Genomic DNA, 17,782 nt, shown 5'->3' with positions numbered 1-17,782 from the left:
TGATGCTCGCGTAAAAGGCAAAAATTGCATGCTTTATGCATAAATAAACAAATCAGTGAAATCAAAAACATTCAAAATGACTTCAAAACTCAGCTCATGCCCATTGTAGTGTATATGATGTATGTGATGTATGTGTGCCTGTGTGTTTGGCTGTGTGCATGTGCACTGGGCTTTTGTCGTATTTATTTTTAGGCTCACATGATATTGGGCGATGCTTCCAAAAGATTGAGCACTTTTTTATTTGCCTTTTTGCTTTGCATATATTCTCGCAGTGTGCAAGATATATATTTGAGAACAAAATCGAGCATAATACAGTCAAAGAAAAACTTTTGAAAATGTATTAAAAATTCATTTAGAAAAATTTGAAAATTTTGTAACCTGCCCTAAAGCAAAGTTTAGGCAAGGTAAATCACATACGACTATCGCATATTTATATTAAATTAAGAAAAAAGTAAAAAATCTAGTAAATGTAGCAAAAAGAAAAGACTTCCTCGAGAATTGGTTGCGACCCAGTTTGGTAAAAGCAATCAATTTAAGATAATATTTCAAAAAAAAAGAAAATGTACCAAAAAAATATGCTTTAAAAAATACATTTGTCGCTTAGAAGCAGGTCAAGTTTGGATGTAAGCTGTGCGACTGGAAGTCTAGGCCGGCAAATGCATGCAAAATGTTTTATCTTGAATGATGCTTGGAAGCAAAATTTGCACATTTCTTATTTGCCAACATGACAGCCTAGCGAAGTGTCCGCCTGCTTGGTTGACTTTTGCTTTAAGCCTCTCAAGGTATCAGCCATATGTGCAGCACTCGAGCTGTGCAAGACTGTCAGCATTTACTCAGACAGCTGGCAATTTTATGACATAAGCCCAGCTAGACGATAAGGGGGCGGCACAGATATGAGTCTATGCTGTGGACTGTGTAATTACAAACTTATGTTAATGACTTTCACTTTTGGCCCGGCTCTAAATGAAGGTTACGGCCCGGCCTTCTAATGCATGTGCATAGACGACGCAACGGACGGAATGAAGTTGCGCAAATCATCATCCAATTAGAGCTGTAAAATTATACTAATTACAACTTTGGAATTAGAAATATGCAAATGCCTGACGCACAGACGCGTCGAGATTGAGCCGACCGACCCATTAAGGCAAAGTTTTGTGATTAAAAATTGCCAAAGTTAAATGTATCACACACAGACACAAGCCCAGAGTTGCTGTATATATAAAGTTGCATACATTTGCCTAAATTATATTGACATCCAACAGTCCCGCTGCAAGTCGCCTGCAAGGCAGCTGATAAGTGAGCTGAGCGAGAGTGGCACATATGAAAGGCCGGCATAAATTATGACAAAAAGCCAAATCACAGACGCAAAAAAGGCTCGCCATAATTAAAACAAAATATGCTTAAATAGTAAACTTTAAGGTCGGTCAAACCAGCTTAAAGCAGCCCGCATGTGGCACATAATGAACACATTTCGGCAACTAAGAGCTGGGAAGTGCATGGCTGCAGTGCGTATACTTGATGTGGCTGGGCGTATACTTAATATGGCATACCCTGCACGTCGCCTGGGCGCAAGTCACGCGCTTGCCAACTAAATTCAATCAAGGCGAAGACAATTGCTGCCAACTGGACACGGATAATTTGCGCTAATTGTAATGCATTTAGCGGAGAGTTGCGCAATGCAGCTCAGCTTCAAGGACTTCAAGTGCGGGGCTCTGAGAAAAGTGAGTAACAAGCTTCGCACTCGCAACTGGAGCAGCTCTTGTCATTAACTGTTATCAGTTTCATTTGCAATACCAATTGCCATTCGTTTCTTATATGTTAGCCACTTTATCATTTTTCGATTGTCAACGCACAGCTGTTGTCAGCTCCCACAGCAGCCGCCCTCCTCCGAGCCCCGGCCTGTTTTCGAATTGTCAAATTAAAACGGGAAAAATGTTGAATTTGATTAGCGAAGCGTTAAAGAAAAGAAACGCCGTTGCGCACAGACAGGCAAATGCAGAAAAGAGCCAAAAAGGAAAACCGAATGAAAAGATAATGAGCCTCGGTTCGGGCGAAAAGCAGCGTTTAAGCAAAACTTTATCCAGAACCAACAGGCGTGCAAGCCAGGGCTAGCACAACAAATAGTTCTCAAGTGAGACGCCAAATGCATGCAATATAATGTTGCGAATGTCATTTGTTATATTATAATTAATTAAAAAGACTGAATAAAGAGTCAAACTTAAATTAAATTTCTACATATCTATGTATTTAAAATAATTTGTGCTGATTGACTGCCTTGATGGTGAGCAACCCTTAGTTCAAAGAAGCTTCCCTTTGGGTAAAAAGTGAGCCAGAGGACGAACGACATCCAAAAGAAGGTACCTAAATCAAGGCAATCGTAGAGAAGCTAGTGTCTAAATTTTGGGCTTACGAGTGTAAAATCGAGGGATTCAAATTCATCCACCTTGACAGTGGAACGTTTTTTCAGAAAATTTTAGATATTACCTTTCCAGTAAGTAGACGCCTGCGGAAAATTGAAAGCTACCCATCTTGATCTCCGCTTGCATTTAAAAATACGTTTAAAAATGCATCGAATAAAGAAACAACAAGGTTTCCACCCTTGTGAGTATTGTGGTGAGAATCTTGAGGCCGAATAAAAAACATGCGTTTATTTAACCTTTGACCCGCATTTGCCACCCAAGAACATATCAAATAAACTCTCACAAAGGTCTTTGAAAATCGATTTAAAGTCGTTCAGATGATAATCCAAAAACATTCATATAACCTCTTTTCGCTAATGAGCCCGTATTGCGGGCAGAATGTCCCAAAATGCTGAAGCAAATTCGCATTTTCCATTGGGATTCTGCTAAAGTGTGAAACACGTATCAAATGATTTTTCTTAAAGAACCTTGAAAAGGAGGAATGCATTTTTCGAAAAGCGTGAAACACCCCTCAAATGTCTTTCGAAATTAGTTTGAGGCCGATCGGATGGTAAACAAAAAAAAGTTTCATACAAACGATTTTCACAATTTTTCCACACATGCGCGTGGAATTTCCCAAAATCCCGTCTTAACGTAACAGTGAAAATATCAGATTCCTAGCTCTTATGGTTTGGGCTGTGCGTTGATCCTCAATCAGTCAGTTAGTCAGTCAGTCTATCAATCAGTCAGTCAGTCAGGTTGAACAGTTTTATAAATGGAAATATTCTATATTTGCCTCGTTCCTTTGGCGACTTTGCAGCCCTGGTCAGATGGGGAGTCAGTCAACCAGACAGCTATCATTGTCAGTTACACGGAAAAGTGCAGCTGCCGAGTCTGGTTTTTCGCAGCAGCGTTGCCACCCCAGCAAAAACAAACACGCACACACACACACACACACATATTCGGCAATACGCGCACACACACTTGGCCCAGGCAAAGCCTTTGAGTGTTGGATAATTTTGTAATTATTTAACTTAATGGAAAACAAACTTAATTTTCGTGCAAAAATTAAATGAAGCAACTTGGCGCGTGGCATGGCAGGGCGTCAATTGTTGGGTTGGTGGTGCGGGGTGGTGTAAGGGGGGGTGAAGGGGACGGGCGATCATGCACAGTTTTAGACAAGTTGAATGGAAAGCTGCCAATTTGTTGTGCGCAAATTTATTTGGTGGGCGGAGTACGAAGCGAAGCGTCTGACAGCAGACGCTGGGCAAACAATCAAGTGTGGGCCCATTGTCTGCGCTGGGCTGGGCTGGGCTGACTGGCGTGTTGATGATGTATCTTGGGCAACAATTAAACTGTAATTCTATTTAATTATCTGGCGTGTTTGCACCGCAGCTAATTGACAGTCGAGGCCGCAAAACGCACTGCATCGCATCTCCGAGCTAATTGTTAAAACTGAAAATCTCAAGATGCAAGCCCGGCCGAACTTATTGCGCAAAGTTCAAAGGTTGCCAACGTGAAAGGCGAGCTGCAAAATTGATAAACCTCCTCCGCGATAAATGCAACCGAAAAACTGCGGATAAACTTTGAGTTGCACAGCAGAGCCAGAGCCGGAGCCGTAGCCGTAGCCGTAGCCGGAGCCGGCGCCTGCTCGTTTATTAAGTGCCGCAAAAGTTGCGAGCACACAAATGATAATTGGGCATTGAGACGCCATGCCACGCCCCGCAACGCCCCAAAAACTGAACGAGCAGCCGGCGAAAGATGCATAATTAACACAAAATAATGATAAAGTTCAGGACGTCGAGTCAGCGCAACGATTTCTTATTACTTGATACCTACACACCGAACCCCTTGGTCTCTAGCGGCCCAGCTTCTGGAACTCCCACTCGCGGTTGTCCAGCGGGCAGACGGAACGGGACTTGAGCCAGCGTGAGATGCAATGGAAATGATAGGCATGGTTACAGACGCCCCAGGCGACGGTGCACTCCTCGAAGGAATTCTGATTCGGATCCGCCTGGCATTCGATGCACAAATCCATTATGGAATTGCGGCAAATCGCGCAAGTGTCCACAGCAATATCTATATTGTGACGTGGAGTAGGAGTGTCGGGTTGGCCACCGGAAATTGTTTAATAATCAGCTTTGAGCTACTTAAGGCTTACCCCAGGCCCACATGGCCACCGCATTCCATTTCTTGACCGTAAATCGCTTCTTGCTCTTCTGGCTGTCGGCACTGCACATCGGCTTCTCCTCCAGCTCGTCCAGCTCCTCGTGCTCCTCCTGCTCCTCGGTCTCCATCGCATTCGCCTCGCTCTGACTCGGCGTCTGATGTTCGCTGTCCGTCTCTGCTGTGTGGAGTGCAGAGCAACTCGATTCGCTTGTGTCTTCCATTGTTATAATTTTGTAATGTGCCTACAGTGTTTACTAATCAATATCTACTGTTGTTCTAGCTTATGACCTACTTAAATCTGAGAGACTACTATGTGGGAATGTTAAGCGTCAATTTACTTTGACAGACAAATTGATCAATTTATCATATGGATTCCACAAGTGGCTTATCCGCTACTCGTCGCGTATGTTATTCACGAGGGTAATGCTCTACTCGTTCGATTAGTTCCACTCGCTTCACGCTTTACTCGTTTTTTCATTCAACCATTCGTTGCATTTACCATTCGTTATCCTCTACTCGTCGTATACGTTGTTCCCTTAAGTAAAGCTCTACTCGTTCAATTGATTCCACTCGCTGCACAACTTTACTCGTCCTACCATTCGTTGCATCCAACTCTACTCGTCGATGTATTCCTTTCGTCAGCTCACAATCTTGCTGCATCCGATTTATTTCACTCGCCGCTTTTCTTACTTTTTGAGTATGCTTTACTTATATCTACACTTTTCTCACTCGTCATTCTGTATGCATTTCCATTACTCGCCCATCGCCATTATCGCCGGACTAAGTCGCACTGTCCAGTTAAGTGCGTGCACAATTTCTTCTATATCCCTTCTCAACATTATGTCCCGTTCTAATTAAGTGACGAGCAATTTTGTGCGACATCTATGGCTCCATTACGCAGCTTCTAGTCAAGGTCCTGCAGTGCATTATGCTTATTTAGGGTTGCATGCGCGAAGGGGTCGAGTCCCCGCCAAAACTAACCCCTGGCCTACAACTGGCCACATTTTATGCCCTTCAACAAAGTGAAAAGAGTATATTGGCCTGTCCATATGGAGGCCAACTCTTCGGCCTTATATAAATTAATATATATATATATAATACAATTGTGATAAGTTCCAAAAGTTCCCGAAATAAATGCCTCTGATGAGCTGCTCTAAAGCCGGACAAAGGACTAGTTCGAACGGGCATTAGGCAGTCGGTTGCATCCGACTGCAAGATTCTTACTTTTTTCGCTCTCTGTTCGCCTTCGCTCGCCAAATGTTTTGCTATGACGCTTGAGTCAACATTAATTTAAATGAGTTGCCACTTAACTTTTAATTAAAAATTCACTTTTTATTTATTTAGTTGGAAATGGAATGGACTCGGCCTCCGTCGACCCAAGTCACCCGGCAATCCCCCACCCACCTGACTTTCCGCTCTGCTATGCACTTATGGCCGTTGCACAGCCGCCCGGCTCGCTTGTGCGCCAAACTAAAATAAAAAATCAGCAGAAATTACAAAAAAAACAAAAAAAAAAAAAAAAATTTAAATAAAAATTGTTCCGACAGACGCGCGTTCATACAAATTAAAGTTTGTGTTATTTTATTCTGCTTGAAATGCAGCCAAATGGTTTTCTATTTAATTTTCGTACGCTTTAATTGCCATCTAAATGAATAAATAAGCGCAAATAAGTCAGCTCCGACTAAGGATGTTTAAGCATGTGATTACCACGCACATGCCGCCGCGTCTCCTCCCTCTGCGCCCCAATCAGCTATTTCCGTAATTAATTTGCAGTAGTAATTAAAACGCAACGCGTTATTTTTCTTGCCTTTAACTAATATTATTTTTAATTTTTGTGCGGCTATGCGAGACTCTCGTCTGTAGCTAAATATTTTATGCAATTAAGCTAGCTTTATTTATGGAATAAAATGCCTTTGTGCTATTTGCGTTCGATTCTTATCAATTAGGAGGCAAACCCATATAACAACCCAGCTTAGCCCAAGTGCTATTCCGTTTCCCTCTTAGAATGCCAATTAAGGGGTTCGATTTCTAGCTCTCATTTACACCTGGGCAACTATCGTTTTGGCTTTGACTATAAATTCATAATTCTTGGTAGCTAACCATTTGAAAATAGCACCCAAAGCGTTTCTGGCAACTATCCGAACTTGGCATGCAAATTGTTTGGCGCTTGGCGTGTGCAGTTTGCCGAGTTGGCTTTGGGGCAGGCGTCGATTGGCTTCAATTTATTTTACGAGCAACCCAATGTGTTAATTTTGTCTGCAAGACATTTACAATTAATTGCAATCGATGCTAGTCAGCACGCACACACACACAAACACACACACACACACACAGAGTTTATCTCAGGTGCATGTCAGAGTCCTTGTCAGAGTTGTTGTCAGAGTTGTTGTCAGGCTGCACTGTCCACGCATATTAAATTGTTTGTGTGGGCTTATTGTAGCTATTTGATTTGGTTGCCACGCCAACCCATTTTCGCCCATTTTGCGGCATTGACTGCACATGCTCTTCATTTGGAATTGATGTATTTACATCCGTTTGTAATTTCCTACGTGCGCTTGAATATATTTTCCCCCAAATGCAGCCAGACACACACACACCCGCACACCCGCACACACACCTGCCTACACACTCCTGGGGCCAATGAAGCGTTTAGCTTGTGCCCAAGAGATGCGGCTTCTATATCTATGACTATATCATCTATGACTGCTGCACGTTGTATTGCTTTAATTTCGTCATCATTCTACCTGTCGCTGCTCTGCTGCATGCAAATTTTATTTAACCTGCACCCCCCCCCCCCCCCCTGGCTTCTCCACCTGTTTCGAACTGTTTCAAGTAGCAGCTCAGTCAATATTATTGATCAGGCGTCAAATTTTGGCTGCGCTGCTGTGCAGTGTAAATTGTGGCACATTTCCAACGAGCGCTTGCCTCCACTCGTGTGTGTCCTCGAGACATGCACAGGCTACCAATAAGTGGGAAGAAGTGGGCGGAAGTGGTGGCTGTCTTCGGGACAATTAACATAAGCTAGTGGCAAACGGGCTTCAAATTATGAGCTCTAGTTGTGGGGATATATAAATTCGAGGCCTGTGTGGATCAATAAAGCTGTGACACTTTACATACATATACTTTATTTATAAGCAAAAAGATCTAAATATATTTTAAATGATTAAGCAATTGTCAACTGTCTGTCTGTCTGTCTGTTCTGTGCACGACTTGGCTTTAATTATCATTATGTTTTTTGCCACACAGTCTGCAACTATTCTGAGGAGCTCAGCATATATAGTGTACTCGCCACATTCGTTAAACTATTCAACTGCAATCCGTATAAATGGAAAGTCGTATATATGGAAAGCACAAAGTCACTTAAGTATAGAGCTCTTCGATAATAATAGTTAGTTGTTAAAAGCGATTTCATTATCATCATACAACTGCTCTAACCGATTGCCTCGTATTTGAAGTGAGTTTGCATTTTTTGCTCTATTAATTTTTGTTGCCCATAGTTGGGGACTTGGCGTTGAGCCTAAAGGCCCGGCGTCGCCTATAAAATTTAATTGAGAGCCAAGCGAAGCAAAAAACTGAATAGAAAATAAACTGGCACACGCCAAAGGACTTCCGCACGCACACACAGATAGAGAGAGAGAGAGAGAGAGAGAGAGAGAGAGAGAGAGAGAGAGGGAGAGATGGGAAAGAAAGACAATGAGATCGAGGCACAGTCGACTGCACAATGCGGCACTTGGCTTGCGCTTTTGCGCCTTATTAATAAAACAAATAACAAGAAAAAGAAGGCGCAAAAGAAACAAAAAGAAAATGGAAAACATTTTGCCACGGCATTTCCATATAAGCCACATTTTCAATAACAAACGCCTGAAACTTCTGCAAAGTTGTTGTTGCTTTCCGCAAGTCTTTGCCTGTTGGCACAAGTTTGCGCTACACCTCAAAGGAAAAGCCCCTCCCCCCCCCCTCCGCCACAGCCCCCGCCCACGCCCCTTAACTCTGCTCGGCTCTTATTTCTTGCTCGTTTTATTTTCATTGAACATTTCATTGACACTTTGACAGCAACATTGACATTTGCGTGACTCGAGTGATTAGAATATGCGCCGCAAAGTAGGCAACCGACAAAGTTGCCGCCCGAATTCAAACCCGCCACCAGCCACCCACCTCTTCTCATGAAACTCAATCTCGTGCGCATAAAATGCCTGACTTAGTGTTCTATTGCTGTTTAAATCCTCAAGTTCTTCCTCCTCTCTCTCTCTCCCTCTCTCTCTCTCTCTCAACTGATGACAATGAAAGTCGCTTGTGTTTCACAAATCGCTTTCTGTGCAAATTCGCCAAATCGACAAGGTTTTGCCCCCTTTTTTTATGTTGTTGCGATATAAATGTAAACGAAGTGCGCCATTTTTTTAAATATTTGCCAACTTTCTTGAACTCTGAAGCTTCTGCTCCTTCGACTCCTTGTAAATCTTGCATACAGGTATACATAATTAAAGGCAAACTTCCAGCTAGTGTTAGTTGTTTTACCTGAACTCTATCGACAGCCAAGTGAAATGGAAAAGCAGCACAATGTGCCGAGTCCTCAGGTATAGGCAAATTTATTTGCTATTACGGATGGTGAGAGAAGGAGAGGGAGAGGGGGAGCTGGAGCAGCTGTTCGAGTTGCCGTGAAATTTATTTGGCCTGTAATGCGATTCAATTGGTTGTCACCCGGATAAGGCAGGCGTATCGCTTACCCCAGTCCGAGATAAACGGGTTGTGCTTAAAACGCTTGATGTGCCAATTTTCATAGTTGACTCTCACAATACACACACCCCGTAGACGATTGACGCTTGATTTAGTGTTTTATTGTTTATTGCCTTGAGTTTCCGACTGTTGGGACTCGAATCTTGAACTGAAGCTCAAGTAGCAAAGACAACTAGAAGGTGTTGTTGCTGTCCAGCAGAAGTTTTTGCATTTGCTGCACTTTATGCGACTGCTGCTCATTTTTATTATTTCTTTTTATTATTCGCTGCAGCCATGACAAAGTTTCTGTGAAGCCAACTTTTGCACTTTACTTAGTTGACGGGCTGCTCTGACGGCTGCCAAAGTTTTGCCAGTAATTCCACAACAATAAAATAAATACAATAATAAGAAGCAAAAAAAAAGAACACAGAAACGGGCGCAAATAATAAAGCAGCTTTACCTTAAATGATTCAATTTGCCACACACCTAACACACACACACACACTTGGCCAAAACCCCAATTGAATTAGCGATAATTGAATTTTGCGCTGTCGCAAACGATAAACATCAGCAGCAACTCGGCCAAAAAACTCAGTAGCCAACTCAAAATAATTCAATAAAGCACAATAAATTAAATAATATGTTTAATATGTAAAAGAAAGAAGTAAGAAAAGCACAAGTTCTGAGCGAATTTTCACGTGTTGCATAACAAAAAAAAATAATGCAACAATTGTGTTCAAAATTATAAACACATTTTTTGGAAGTTTTAATGAGCAAGTCCTGCCTGATAAATAATTTAATTTTTCCTTCAAAAACATGATAGAAATTGTTGGCTAATAGTTGATCCATTTTTTATACCCTGAACCCATTAAATGTGGGTATAAGGGTATATTGTATTTGTGCAAAATCCAAATGTGTGTAACAGGCAGAAGGAAGCATCTCCGACCCCATAAACTATATATATTCTTGATTAGCACCAATAGTCGAGTCGATCTGGCCATTTCCGTCTGTCTGTCCGTCCGTCTGTCCCTATGTATGAACGCAAGGATCTCACAACCTAAAAGAGCTAGAGACTTGAAGACAATAAGATGTAGGTGCTACTATTGCCTGCGCAGATCGAGTTTGTTTTCGATAATCGATAACTTACTCCGTTTCCAAGCAATCGATAAAAATCGATATCGATATCTTGTTTTTTGGGCAATTTTGGGTAATAATAAGAGCTAGAGTCACCAAACTTGACATATAGCTTCTAAAATAGAATATATATATGCATTTGATGTTGGAAGAAGAGGGTTCAGGGTATCCCCTAGCCGGGAGCTCCCGACTAGAACCTCTTACTTGTTTTAAATATATTTCCAAAGGTTTCATGAGGACATCCTGCCTGAGAATTCATTTACACAAATTCCTCTTTCACAAACTTAGAGTCTTATTGTTTAAGGAAAAATTTATTACATTTTTACATCAAAAAAATGTTAACAAATAGTTGATCAAAATTTTGTAAATTAAAGAATTGTACTTTTTTGAGACTACAGATTTAACAAACTGTTGATTTTAATTTTGTATTTCAATGAATTGTATATTTTTTAAAAAAATTTTGATTAAAATTCATTTTTATTTGATAAATTTTTGTTGCCTAAGAGCATGTCAAGTCATATTTAGATTTGACTGGCAGTCTTTCAGCTTGAGGCAAACAACAATCAAATGGCAAAGGAAGAAAAGCTTTTGTATACATTCAGACACTAACTAACTGACTGTCTGACTCTCTGTCCGATTGTCTGAGTGTCGGACTGTGTGTCTATTTTGCATTTTTATAAGGCACAGTTGCAATCGAGTCTGAGGGGTATTTAATTGAACAAGTGAGCACTTTATTAAAATGTCACTCAACGTGTTTAGTTGGGCGTGAGAGGAAGGGCAAGGGCCGACGGGGGGGCGGGTTATGCTGGCGACGTGGCCTGTGCAAATTTCATTATTGTTGTGTCAGGTATTTGACAGCCGGTTTCACCTACATTTAACGGCAACTGAGCTGCAGTTCAGCTCACCTATGCATATTTAATAATATTTTTGGTGCAGCCGAGCAAAATTTGCAACTAATCCGCAGGCAGACGGCAGCCGGCCGGCAAAAACAACCCAATAAAACAGCAGCAAAAATAGTTAGCTAGAAACTAGAGAGAGAGAGAGAGTGTGTGAGAGAGAGGGGGAGAGCGAGAGAGAACTCGTATATCATTTGGGGTCCCGGACAACAATGGGTTCGGGTTCGGGTTCGGCTTGGCTAACAAGAAACACAACAGCCAAACACACTGGCAAAAAAAAAGTTTGAAATGAAAAAGCAGTCAGCATATGAAATGAGTTTATTACTCAAAATGTTCCAACACACACATGGACACAAACACGCACACAACTAGGAAACTGCGACTCACTTTAAGTGGCAATGCAGCGAGGGTACAGGGAACGGATGACGTCCTAGCTGGTTGCCTCGTGGGTTGTCGGTTGAATAGGGTATGATATGGTATGATATGATGTGGTTGGGCTGGGCTGGTAGCCAGGTTGGTTTCAAGATTGGTTGACTAGTTGGTTGCGCTGCCTGCTGCGTGCCTGTTGACGGCATGCGTCCAAATGGTTCCATTTGTTAATAAAATATTTAAAATAAAGCAAATTGTGCGCTGCTTAATCAAAGCGCATGTAAGCCTTTGTGTGCGTGTGTGTGTGTGTGTGTGTGCGTGTGTTATAATAATTCGCAAAATGGCGGAAACATTTATGCAACGTCACCGTCAAACTGGCATGAAAAGGAAATGCGCCAAAATAGGACAGTGTTAATTGAGCGCGGCGAGACAACAGCAACAACAAGGACAACATGAACGACAAGGATAACGAGAACAACAGCCAGAACGAATCGGATGTGTTTTTGCTCGGGCTGCGGAAATTGGTTTATAGATCTATCGCCTAGATACGTATTTAGCCGCATCCAAATTGTAAATTGAAGATGCGCACGTTCATTGCATATGCAAATTGTTTGTCGTCCTTTCCTGAGTACCTGAAATTGCTTTTACTTTGCCGCCCCTCAAACCCAAACCGGAGACCCGCCCAACAGCTGGACGAGGGTTCACTTTCAAGTTGAACAAGTCTCGAGAGATATTTCACAAATAATTCACAAAGCCAATCGACGCTTTACGCTTTGTGAGCAGTGCATTAAATAGGGCGGTGTTTGGTTCAAAGGTGTGCAATTTATTAATTATTATTAACTGCAGGTAACAGCTGACTGATAAATCAGGAATTGCATGCACACTAAGTTCTGTTTTTACACGGTAGATTTGTTTCAGAAAAAATTGTGTAAAAAAAGAAATTGAACGTATGCAAAAATAGGTGACAGGTTCCCTATCTCTAAAACCTATTAAAATTAGTGAAAAATATGGATTTTTTAAGAACATGTTAATTTAATTAAATCGCATATATAACGTGTATTTACCCAATCACAATTGTTAAAGAAAGAAAGATATGCACTCCAAGCTTAAAATTAATGAAAAATAAATGTCTGACTAGTTCAGGTACTAGAAACATTTATGCTAAGCTAGCTTTGTTGCTAACAAAAAGAAAAGGTTATTCAAGTGGATTCCCCTAAATTTATATTTATAATTTATATATAGATATGAACATATTTTGCAAAATTAAATTTGATAAAAGATATTAAAGCCCAACAAATTTTGATATGTGCTAATTGGTAAAAGTATTGAAACATTTTCTTCGAGCCGTGTAAAAAAGAGAATAAGGTGTATTTTAAATTATTACTTTAATAAACTTTTAAGCAGAAACTGATGCAACCCAAGAAAAAGCCAAAAAATAGATAAATAAATAACATTGATTTATTTTTGGCTCTATCTATCCAGCTAATCTTCTAAACCCCAAGTTGTCTACAGAAGCAACAGAACTGCCCTCGCTGGCGGCTTATTTATTAAAAATGCTTGTTTGTAAATTATTAAGTTAATAAAATATTAAGCAGAAAATGATGCAACCATACCCCAATAAAAAACAAATAAATATCTTTATAAATATTAACGTATTCTTTTTCTGAAGCAACTGAACTGCCCTCGCTGGCATCGAGCACATTAGCTTTAGCCTTTAGCCTTTAGTTTTAGTTTCAGCATTTTTTCGCAGAAATTTCTTCCAGTTGGTCGGCCGGCACATAAAAACGTTTGGGGCCTGTGTTGAGAGAGAGAAAGAGAGTTGGGCGTGGCCATTTGGCTGATGTGGCAGGTCGTTGGCTGCATTAGCTGCAAGCTCCAAACTGCGAGCTGCAAGCGGCTCAAGTGCAAAATCGAATTTACTCGTTGCCAACGGCATTTCGTCTTAGCAGCCAAGTGAAGTAAGTACCTCAGCCATCTCGACCATCGACCGCCGACCGCCTGTCAGTGGCACTTTCTTTTCCGGCCTCTCTCCTTCTCCAACCTCTTATCCTTAAACGCAGCGACGATGCCGATAAGCGCTTGCAACATGCGTGCCAAACACACGTGAGCTCCCAAATGTTGGCAAACAAAGAAAAAAGAAGGTGTCCAAAAAAAAAACCAGACAAGAATAGAACGGGCAACGGTTTGGGGGTATGTGTGTGCGAGGGCTGGAGGGAAGAGCAGGTGTCTAAGGGGCAGCATCACCAGCACCTTTGCCTTTAACTCGGCTGTGGCTCCGCCTGTGGCTGTGGCTCCAGCTCCAGTTTCTCTGCTATTAGTTTTCACCACTTCTTGTTCCGCTTCCCATTCCCAGCTGTTGCTGTTTTTGTTGTTGGTTTTGTTGTTTAAGTGCAACATGAATTGTGAATACCAAGGAGCCGTCCACATCCCGAACTCTCCCTGCTTGCTGCTCATCTGCATGCAGCTGCCACCAAGGTGGCCTGCCTCTACTCTCTCCCTTCCTTCCTCCTCTCTCTCTCTCTCTCTCTCTCTCCATCTGTTGTTTTTGTAGCTGTCGTTAGTGCTGGCCACAGAACTAATACACTGACAATGCTCTTCCACCTGTGTAGGCAGGTGTGTTCTAGTGTGCGCCCTGGCATGTGTGTGTGCGTTTTAGTTGACTATGTATCCAAATGTTTGTTAGTCTTGTTTGGCCCGTACTAAGATATATGGCAGCTGCCAAAAGATGCAAAACATGACTTTTCTATATGCCAGAAGGCAGAATCATGTCCTGCTGTGCGCTTGCCTTGCTGGAAGCCACATACCTAAAAATATATGCATATAAACAGAGAGAGACAGGGAGAGAGAGAGAGAGAGTGAGAGCCGGGGACAGAAAGTCTGTTCGCAATGGCTATGACAGCTTATGCTATCGTTATTATATATTTAGCAGAATGGCACTTATTATGATATTGAACAGGCGCCATGCCAGGAAATTGCAGTTCTCTATAAAAATCAACAGAAATCCATTGTGGAAGAGAATGCAAGGAAACACTTGTTGAACAACAGAGAAGAAACGAGTTGGATGGATCTACATAGAAGATTGTCTTTTCATAAAAGGAAGGTCTTACTGGACAAGCTTGCCGTCTGAGGAAAAAAGAAACAAGACACCACGCCGGAAATTGCAGTTCTCCATAAAAATAAAAGGAAACATTTACTGCACAGCAGAGAAGAAATGAGTTGGAAGGACTTGGATAGGATAGTGTCTTTTAATAAAAGAAAGGCTACACGGAAAAATCTTCCCGTCTGAGAAAAAAATGAACGACAAAATAAGTATGCATTATTTGAGCGAGCGCAAACAGAATGTCTCTAAGGGTCTGTTGCGGCAATATTGAATCCAGTTATGACAATTAAAGGTTCTCCGAACAGCTTCGCTGCGCCCGATAATCGAGTAGTACTTTTTTGCCTCCACAACTTGGACTCGGTAATACTGATGCGTTGGGACAAGCGTCTGTGCTCACAGCGAAGTTTCTCAACTGCGACCCGCTTCAGCTGCAAGAACTCCACAGTCTTGTCGTAGTCCTCCAATAGAATGGGATAGTGCATCAGGGACCCAGAGTTGCGGATTTTGTGCAGCTCCCTGAGAAATCGGTTGTGCTTCAGCTTGCTCTGGTAGATGAGTTCGCGATAGTGGCGCCTCGATCGCTTGCATTCCGCCAGCTTCTGTATCATGTCCAGGTAAACTTTGCGGCACATGTGCTCCTTGCACTTGACATGCGCCAGCGCATGCACATCAAAGTTGATTTTCCCTTGCAGCCGATTCAGCTCAGCGTCGCGTTCTGCAGGGCATTTTTTTAGGGGCTCAGCGTTGGGAACTGTTGGCGGACATACCTGCGATTTTGGTGCCCAACACAAGGACATCGGACTGCTTGTTGAGATACTCTTGCATCTTGAGTCCATCGCCCAGATCCTCCAAGATCTCGGATTTCTATCGATTAGCATACACGTTAACGAGAGCTCTACTCTGCCCCTCTTACCGGCTAAAATAACAATCTTACCATCTGCATTTCGGCAAGGCGATGCTGGTTGTAGAGCAGCTCCAGTCGCAGCTCGGACAACTCATCCCGAAAGCTTCTCATGGTACTTAGGACCTCGTTCACGACACCTGTCAGATGATTAGAGCTGTCGTTGGCGAGGAGAGTCGTTCGCACAACTTGCTCGAAATCCTGAACCTTCTGATCGCTGTTAATGCGCGCGTTCTCAAGCTCCTCGGTCAACTTGATCGACTGCATTTGGGCCAGATCAAATGTTTGATTATGGACCTCGAGCAGTCGATCAAGCTCGACAAGGGAGCTCTGTCGCCGCTGGTAATTGAGGTCATCGAATATCTTGGGTATTTTCAAAAACACGAACTGTTTCTTGCGCACAAAATGCTCGGTGACCCGCTGCTCCATCGTGGTCTTGAAGAATTGCTCTTCGGTAAATTGTTTCATCAACGGGATGAGCTCTCTGATCAGCTTATCCTTATCGAGCACGCGCCGCAGCTTCACATCTTCCTGATCGGAGAAGGCTACAACTCGTTGTACTATCTCATCCAGGAAATATTCGCATGCCTCCAAGGCTGCCCGCCGCTGATTTTCGAGATTTTCATTATAGAAATCGACCATATCTATATGACTCTTGCGAATGATAATTGAATTAAGGGTTCTAGCGACATCCACGTCTTCATCTATTGCGCCCACAATTTTTGCACTGACAGGAAACCTATCAACGCTGTCACTTAAACTATCAAGGTTCAGGAGCGAGTGGCTGTGGGAGAAATCGAGCTCGGAGCTGGATTCCTCCTCGACTCTTTCTACAGCAGATGTGGTTTCTTGGTGTTTGAGGCTAGGCTCAGGGCTTTTCAAGGAGGAATCTTCACTATCGCCATCCCACGTTGGGGGCACAAAATGTCCGTCATATTCGGATCGTTTATGCACGATAACCGAGGCATAACTTCCCTCGGATAGCTCATCAATATCTGGAATTTCCTTTAGCAGTGCAAGCAGGCTATTCCGCTTGTGGATCATCTCCCCTTTATCATGCGTATCTTGACTAGCTGACGAATCGGGCGTGCCCGACAGCTCCGACAATGAACCCTCTTCCGAATGAAATATATCTTCAGTTAGTTTCTTTTTCAACTTGGCTAACGATTTCCTCAATTCCGATCTCCTCGATTCCGATCTCCGAGTTTCCGGTCTCTTTTTGGCCTTCCTCAGCGAGCTCCGAATTTGATTAGGGCTCGAATCCTTGGAAGTTCCAGATTTTGTGTCCCGTATTATTGAAAGGGATCGCGGCGTACGTGTGCCCGGGCTGCTCCTGGAGGATCCGCGACTCGTAGACCGAGCCGATTGGGCACTGGGTACTGACAAAATGCTCACATCACTAATATTTCCACTTTTGATCAACGGGGGAATCGGCGAATTAGCCTGGGAAGTCGTGTGTTTGACGACCTTAGTGCCTTTTACCCTTTTCGTTTCCTTTGACTTGATGGAAGCCCCACTCTTTTTACTGCTATTCGAACCTGCACTGATGACATTCGATTTTTGACGGGTAGACTTAATAGAGCCCGTCTGAAGGTTTGAGACGAGAGATGCATCTATGGACCTTGCGGGCTTATCCTTCTTTCTCTCCGTCTTCAAGGAAGCCTTGTTGTTAATTGGCTCTTGGCTAGGTAAAGCTGTTTCCTGGTGTTCCTGTACATTTGTCAGGCTAGCGTTTGCACTCAAAGAGCCGGAGCTATAAGCATCAGCTAGATTGTCCAAGTTGTCCAAGTGATCCAGGTGATCCAAATGATCTTTATCTCGCAAATCTACATTTTGAATCGAAGACTGCTTGGCAAGCTCCAACATTGGGTCCCGCAAGGGCTCGCCAACAGATTGACTCAAGGGTTCCTCTGTTTGATCATTCAATTTCCCGATTGGCTCATCTATATATATATCTTCCTCCACTGGATCATTATACAGAATAGTCTCTTTTAGCTCCAAAGGTTCCTCCAATGTGGGCACAACACCCTCCGAGCTGTCTTCAGCTGCATCCATTTCGCCACTCATGCTTCAGTCTGTTTGATGGTCTTCAATATTTGCA

General features: G+C 42.6%; 2 protein-coding genes across 2 annotated transcripts; both read right to left on the bottom strand.

Moving 5' to 3' along the window:
* Positions 1 to 3,989: 3,989 nt before the first annotated feature.
* On the bottom strand, positions 3,990 to 4,853 carry LOC115765552 (RING-box protein 1-like). The gene is made up of 2 exons (XM_030709184.1): positions 4,561 to 4,853; positions 3,990 to 4,478 (listed from the first exon to the last, which is right to left on the bottom strand). The coding sequence occupies exons 1-2, from the start codon at positions 4,787 to 4,789 to the stop codon at positions 4,258 to 4,260; spliced, it is 450 nt and encodes a 149-aa protein (XP_030565044.1). The 5' UTR covers positions 4,790 to 4,853; the 3' UTR covers positions 3,990 to 4,257.
* A 10,066-nt stretch (positions 4,854 to 14,919) lies between these two features.
* On the bottom strand, positions 14,920 to 17,782 carry LOC115765547. Its single transcript, XM_030709177.1, has 3 exons — positions 15,715 to 17,782; positions 15,548 to 15,644; positions 14,920 to 15,495 (listed from the first exon to the last, which is right to left on the bottom strand). Exons 1-3 carry the CDS (start codon positions 17,746 to 17,748, stop codon positions 15,026 to 15,028), a joined length of 2,601 nt encoding a protein of 866 aa, XP_030565037.1. The 5' UTR covers positions 17,749 to 17,782; the 3' UTR covers positions 14,920 to 15,025.

This window comes from Drosophila novamexicana, unplaced genomic scaffold, assembly GCF_003285875.2.
Source record: "Drosophila novamexicana strain 15010-1031.04,08,12 unplaced genomic scaffold, DnovRS2.1 tig00000974-arrow-arrow-pilon, whole genome shotgun sequence".
NCBI classification, from domain to species: domain Eukaryota; kingdom Metazoa; phylum Arthropoda; class Insecta; order Diptera; family Drosophilidae; genus Drosophila; species Drosophila novamexicana.
Note: the sequence above shows the minus strand (reverse complement) of the source record. Positions and strands in the feature narration are given on the sequence as shown.

What these genes read in the sequence shown, in the direction of transcription:
- LOC115765552 (XM_030709184.1), bottom strand. Translation starts at nt 4,789, where the DNA reads ATGGAAGACACAAGCGAATCGAGTTGCTCTGCACTCCACACAGCAGAG. An exon ending in GGTGGCCATGTGGGCCTGGG is followed by an intron (nt 4,479 to 4,560) that starts GTAAGCCTTAAG and finishes GTCACAATATAG; the next exon opens with ATATTGCTGTGGACACTTGC.
- LOC115765547 (XM_030709177.1), bottom strand. Translation starts at nt 17,748, where the DNA reads ATGAGTGGCGAAATGGATGCAGCTGAAGACAGCTCGGAGGGTGTTGTG. An exon ending in GCCTTGCCGAAATGCAGATG is followed by an intron (nt 15,645 to 15,714) that starts GTAAGATTGTTA and finishes GCTAATCGATAG; the next exon opens with AAATCCGAGATCTTGGAGGA. An exon ending in GTTGGGCACCAAAATCGCAG is followed by an intron (nt 15,496 to 15,547) that starts GTATGTCCGCCA and finishes AATGCCCTGCAG; the next exon opens with AACGCGACGCTGAGCTGAAT.